At 37.9% G+C, this 6,916-nt stretch overlaps 1 protein-coding gene across 3 annotated transcripts in view; it reads left to right on the top strand.

Annotated features, from left to right (window-relative positions):
• Positions 1 to 6,916, top strand: part of TOX (thymocyte selection associated high mobility group box) — a 220,749-nt gene that overhangs the window by 125,980 nt on the left and 87,853 nt on the right. For all 3 annotated transcript variants that reach the window (XM_085052893.1, XM_085052894.1, XM_085052892.1), the window contains exon 3: positions 5,955 to 6,197. In XM_085052893.1, coding sequence (XP_084909019.1) covers positions 5,955 to 6,197 — 243 coding nt within the window. The remainder of the gene's footprint in view (positions 1 to 5,954; positions 6,198 to 6,916) is intronic.

Below are 6,916 nucleotides of genomic sequence, written 5' to 3'. Positions count from 1 at the left end.
TTCAGGAGTGAAATCTTAAAGAAAGTGTGCTCTTTTACATAATTCTGTTAACATTGAAAATTATGATTGTTTTAAATTAATAATATAATTGTCAGCACATTCTCCTTCTTGAAAACAGAATTCATCTGGTGCAGGAAAATTAATGTTTTGCTTGGGGCTTTGCCCTTTAACTAATGTAAATTAGAGAAATTGATTAACACAGTACAAAAAAGTTATACCTTCCCCTGTAATACATTTTTGATGGCTGTTGCTTGATAAATTAGTATATTGTGTGTTTTTAAATGAATATGATTTATTGCTGTTGTCTACCATATGAAGAAACAAAAAAAAAATTGTTTTCAGGATCATTGACTTGAACATATCAATGGCACTGTTGGACAATTCTTGCTGAGTGTTAAGATGATTTATGTAACAGACCGAAGGTTTCCACAGTAATGCATTACAGTCTCAAGCTATCAAGCCTTGTTCATGCAGAGACAAAAGCAGCTGAAAAACACTTGCTTCTGAAGGTCCTCCATTTAGAAATTAGAGATAAGGTTGATCCTATTAAAACTCCTGGAAATATCCACTGTCAAATATATTATCCTAACTTTCAAATGGGCATAAGGTACGTTGCTGTTTCCCCACTTCTAATGAGCTCATTGTTTTTACATTACTCTCAATTCATAAGTGTTTCAGTTATGTAACAATGTGTTCAATAATAGAAGAGGAGACAGCCTGAAGCATCTATCTTTTAAAAACTGGCCTCTTTCCACAGTTCAGATGCAGAAGCCTTGGTGCAAATGAAAAATTAAGACACGCTCTACATAGTTGGCAGTACCATTCATATCATTTAAATTAAATATCTATAGGCAATTTCCCAATTTTTAAGGAACTGTTGGTAATACGAGATTCTGTCGAGTAAATGCATGGTGACTGATGCAACCACTGAGCACACGAATTAGACTTGCTTAGTGTATGTTGTCTTCTGTGCTGTCACATAGTTATAGTTCTACTCTTCCCAGAGGGATTTACATTGGATGTTTGAAAGCTTGCTGCCTCTTGTGGTCAGTCTGTTTGAGCAAACTCCTTTGATTTGCCTTCTCTATTACTTTTTAAAGTTCTATTAAAATTATTTTGAAACATAAGTAAGTTTTGCTGGCCCATATGCAGTTATCACTTGAGAGTACTTAAGGAAGGGAGCCGTATTTGTATTTCCTGCAAGCATTTCCCTTATTGTCCTGATGAGTAACCTCAAAAATAAATACTAGATATTTTTTTTGTGTTTGTGTTATCAGCACAGCAGGATGCATAGCCCTAATTTATGTGTTGCCAAAGTAAAGAACTGACTTCTGACATACAGTTCCTCTCCATATCCCAGTTTTTCCCCTCCTTCCATAGGTTGTTGCCCGATTTGGTCAGGCTAAGTGGCGTAAAAGGTAAATTGATGAGGACCAGTGGGGTCTCATAAACAAAATCTTAGTCTTGGGTTGGACAGTAAATTAGGGTTAAGTGTTCATATCATTTTATTCTGGCAAGCTTTTCTCATAAACTTATATGCCAGGGCAGCATACAGATAATGAAGTCTCTTGATCTCAGAGTGGGCATCTCAATCACCTGTTTTGTGAAGTTTCCATCATTTCAAGCAGAAATGTCACAAATATTTCACCAGAAACATGGAATATTGTCCTTTAGATTTGGGAAGACATTCTTACTTGAAAAATCTCTTTCTTAACTTTTTGTCTATAGGTATCTCAGATTTAAGGATTATCAGTTCTGAGGTTCCCACTGTGTAAATTCCATCTGAACTAGACTGAAATCTGTTTATAATAAACACAGATGTAATGAAAATACTCTTTATAATAAAGAAAAATTTAAGCCTGTGTCCATTCAGTGATGTGCAATTGGTTTAATGGTGTTAATTTGCAGAGGGCTTTCTCTCTGGAATGTAATAAAGGCCTAGGAAGCCTAGTTTAGGCTCCCCTTAAACTGAAGAGCTGATTAACACCTCATCCACTCCTATACTCATGAGATGAAAGTTAAATTACTGGCAAAGTTCCTAGTAGCTCTGTGGTAAAGAAAATACAGCATTTCTGCTACTTTTTTTGTTTGGTTGGTTGTTTTTCTGTTTTTTTTTCCTTTGGTTATTCAGAAGTGAAAAGGGTGAACTCGCTAATGTTTTTGTGGCCAGTAGAATAAAAAGGAACTATTCCATGTGTTTCTGAATAAAGTCCTACCGATAGGAAAACCAACTATGAAGAAAGAACCCTTGGAGTGGAGAGAAAAGTCCCTAACCTTCCCCATTCCCAAGAAAAGCCTAAAAGAGCTGAAGCTACAGGCCACCATTTATTATTAATACGTATGAGCTGCAATCATGAATTCTAATTGGATACAGGGAATACAGCCTTCCCTGATGCTTTGGATGCTAGATAACTACTTTCACTAGAAAATCCAGATAAATGGCTTGTGTTGGAAGAAGTGGTTCTCTAAGGAAGCCCAGGGTCTGGTACAAGATGATGACTGGCCTGGGGGTGGGAGTTACTGCTGCAGGGATAAGCTCAAGCCTGGCCTTTTGCTAAAGTTCCCTAAAATTTCCCTTTACAGAAGAAGGTAACAATACAGTGTTCCAGGAGAGCCTATTGCTAGCAGTGGATCAGTTGCATCAAGGGGAACCCAGATGGTTCCTAAAATAAGTTTTCCAACAGCAAGGGGAGAGGTGGCAGGAAAGTAGGAGTGGGTGTTTGAAGCTTGTAGCTGCTATTCACAGGACAAGCACATGTCCCATTCCTCACGCCTTTCCTCCAGGCACAGTTGCAACAGCCTTGTTCCTGGGATATGTTGGGCTTGCTGCAGATGTATCTAGGAATTTTGGGTTTTGATATGCCAGTGTGCCAAGTCATTACAAGCATCTGAACCATGCTCCTGGATGAGACAAATGAGTACCAGCAAATCACTGTTGAAGTAACTTCTCTGAGGAAGTTATGTCTGTATGCATTACATGCACACAATACTGAGCGTGGAAATACCAAACTAGCTGAAAATGTAAGGTGAATAGGGTGCTCTGCAAATGCTTTCAAATATCTGTCCATACTATTAGCATATAGCTTGGATTCTGCCTAGCTTTATTGAAACAGTGCAATAGTTTATGTCTTAAGAAAAAATTAAAATTATAGGAAATACTATCATTGAATTATATGTTGTTTGGTGTGTTACTACTGCCTTGGCTGTTCTAGTCCTATGTTTGAGTGTAGTGGCCAATGATATTGTAGGTGATGTGGGATCAAATACAGTCTTAACTGGCTCCCAAGCAACAACCATGGTGTGATTTTTAAAAAGAATTAATCAGAGAACAACCATTTATTTAAAATGCTTAGCCCACATAATATATATAACCTTGTTATATACTTACACATGACACAACATGGATTGTGAAGCTGCTAGGATTTTATACTTCCTTCCTAATAAGTGAAGCTAATGTCCCAGTGGCAGTTCAATTGCTTCCACCATTTTTGAAGTATTAATAGTTAAAGACAGATTTGAAACACAAAAAATCAAAAGGAAAACCTGGTCTATCCACATGTGACATGCAAAAAGAGGTGTACAAAGAAGCAGATATGCTAAATGCCTCCAATAGCCTGATAATATTCGATTTAGGAATATTTGCTTTTAGTAGCAAACTTAAGTCTCACTGGACAGTGCAAGAGAGAGAAAACAGATGTTAACACTTTGTACCTGCAAAATCATGGGAGAGAAAACTCTTTTGAGGCCATAAGTCATTTGGGTCAGTAGAAAAGACACTGTTGAACATAAATGTCATCTTTTCACAGCTAATAAATCCCTCCTTGTAGCTGTAGGCTACTTGGATCCAAGCTCACCAGAATTACAGTTGCCAAATCTAAGTGTACCTGCAGGGATCGTTCTGGTCCAGGAGAACATTATGGATGTTTCCCTTCCTTCATTTCTGTTCCTTGCTGTTCCTTGCTGTTTTGTTATTGTGGTATTAGACCTTAAACTCACATAGATATCTTTCTCTTCAACATGGATTTTATATAATAGTAATTAGCAACCAGCTAGTATATGCATTGTCCCAGACACTTTTGTTTGGTTTTGAAAAGTTTATACATTGTTGTTGAGTAAATGTGGTGTTCTCTTTGCCATGTTTAAGCCTTCTCTCCATTTAGTAAGGGTCTATTTTTACTATATTGCCCCTTGGAGATGTTTCCACTGACGGCTGCATCATGGCTTCTAAAAGTTGGAGCAAATGCCACTTAGAGAGGTCTGTAGACTAACAGCAGCTTCCCACTAAGGAGAGAACAGGGGCAAAGGGAGAGCAAACTCCTGTGCCGGAGGTGAGAAACACAGCTGGAATGCACGGGTAGAATCAAAGTCCTCACACATAACAGTGATGGTATCACTGTCAAACCCTTTCGTCTCCCTGTTCTGTTGTTTTCATTCTTTGGGATTTTACTTTGGCCTTTCCAGTCTAGACTTTCTGTTTTATTTCATATTAAGATATTTGGTAACAGAGATTTAAAACCTTGTTGGGAAAAAACAAAGCAACCAAAACCATGGCAATTAGAGGAGGTTTTTCTGCGTTCAGCAGCTCACTGAAAACATTTAATATTGTTTGGTTTTGGTCTGATTTAAGTTTATATATACATGCTTGTACAGAGGAGAGTAACCTCAGGCATCAGGAGGACATTATTACTATGATGACTAATGAAAAACCCCATTGTTTATAATTAGTCATTGATTCTTCCCTTGTCCTTCTGCATGAATTCATACCATACTGTCCTCCATTTGGAAACTCATATTGGGGAAAACATTTTCTTCCAATAGCTGCTCCTTGAAATTGTGCCCTCATATTCATGCTTTTTGGTGGTACTTTTCAGGAGCAGAATGTATTTAAATCCTTGCATTTCCAGAATTAACAAAAGCAGTACTCAGATCAGGACTGCTGTGCTGAAGAGGAGCAGGAAGGGTGGGAGTAGTCTCTGTGCTATAAATCTCCTGACTGTGGGCATGGGATGTGCAAAGACTTCGCAAAGGAGTTGGCTGTTCTCAGAAAAGCAGAGCAGGCTTTCAGGCTGAACCATTGCCACTGATCTCTTTAACTCTTTATTAAGCTCACATTTACCTTTTAAGAAATACAACCATACCCACCCTGTCCCACAAATGAGCCTACCTGCTGTACAAAAACTGCAGATAAATAATAGCAATTATCCACCTTGGTGCATTAATCTGACTTTGCCTGTGGCTTTTCCTTGGATAAGATTGAGTTGGATGACTTAATGGCAGCAGACAACAAAAGACTAACAGTTGCTTGGTGGAGTTACTAATTCAGATAACTGACAAAATGTATGTATAATTGAGTTGCTAGATTAAGAAAGAAAAACATTAGATTTTTTTAGACTCCTTAAATGTATTTTTATAAACACAAAATATACTTATACTAAGCATGTACTGTTTCTTTTTCTTTGTAGCAGAAAATGCCTGGCACTCCCATAAGCATAAAAGTGATATCTTTCTTCACTATGTAATTCTTGGTCTGAGTAGCAGGGAGTCATATGAACCATTTTGCGCCAATATTAATTTTATAAATTGCGTTCCCTTTTCCACAATTCTCATGAAAAAGGTATTCAGCAAGGTGAACAGTCTTGGAAAATTTTAATAGGACCCCTGAAATCTGTTTGAATTCACCTTCTTTTAAAAAAAATAAATATTTCTAATGGAAGCTGTAAAAGTATCATAGATTCTTATGCCTTAGAGGCATTTTTTTCTCTGTACATAATGGTGAAACTTCACTCGTATAATATATGGGTCTTTAAAATATTCTCTTTGTTAAATTTTAGATTGTGCTTAGAAGTATGTGAGTTGGGCTCTTTTTGTTTGTTTTGTATGAGTTTTATTATTATTATTATTGACCAGTGCTCATATGATTTTCATAACACTTTCCATTTGTTTTTTTTTTCCAGTCTTTTCCTGGCCCAAGTCTTGAAAGTGAAGATTTTAACATACCTCCTATAACTCCTCCATCATTGCCTGACCACTCCCTGGTGCACTTGAATGAGATAGAGTCTGGGTACCACTCTCTGTGTCATCCCATGAACCACAATGGCCTCCTTCCATTCCACCCCCAAAATATGGATCTACCTGAAATTACAGTTTCCAACATGCTTGGCCAAGATGGGACACTGCTTTCCAATTCCCTCTCTGTGGTAAGCACTTCTAATCTTTCCCTTCTATTGTAAGGGCAAAGTCATGGCAATAAAGACCTGTTTGAAATCCTTCAAGGGGGCCAACTCCTGCACTGCTCAAATTTTGGAGTGTGTTGGCCTGGCTCTGGGTGCTAGAGAATTCCCTGTGTCAAATCCTCCCTCCCCCCCGGTGGAGGTGGTGGGGGATTTCCAGCTGAGTTCCTCAAAGCCAGGATGTTACCTTCTGCCGCTTTGCATAGAAGTGCTCCTGCATTACAGGGATGTTAATAATGACAAAAAGAGGCTCAAGGCTCTGACTTCTGCTGGAGCAGGGTTTGGATCCAGATGGCCGTTGTTCTGTATTTGTCTGATGAGGCTTTTTCCATTCTCATTTGCATGTGCTGAGAGATGTACAAAAATTTAATATCTCCTTTCTTGTTTACCGCACGTTTGGAAAACAGCAAATGTTATTTCTGATTCTAGGCCAAATCTTACAGCCTTTTTACAGTTCCCAGTCCTTAGCCAGCCAGAATCCAATTGAAATAACTGGACAACTTGCTTATAAAGTCTGTCAGATAGTCATTATGGTCATAATCTTGTGAAGCTTGATATTGTAAATCACTTCTTTGAATGTTAAATTGCTTGCAACAACTGCAAAGCTACTTTACATGTTACATTTTCAAGTGGGCTCTACAATTAATTAGTATACTTCTTGCATAGCAGCTCCAGACAAGATTATT

The sequence above is a fragment of the Lichenostomus cassidix genome, chromosome 2 (assembly GCF_008360975.1).
Source record: "Lichenostomus cassidix isolate B80296 chromosome 2, HeHo_3.0, whole genome shotgun sequence".
Lineage (NCBI taxonomy): Eukaryota > Metazoa > Chordata > Aves > Passeriformes > Meliphagidae > Lichenostomus > Lichenostomus cassidix.
Note: the sequence above shows the minus strand (reverse complement) of the source record. Positions and strands in the feature narration are given on the sequence as shown.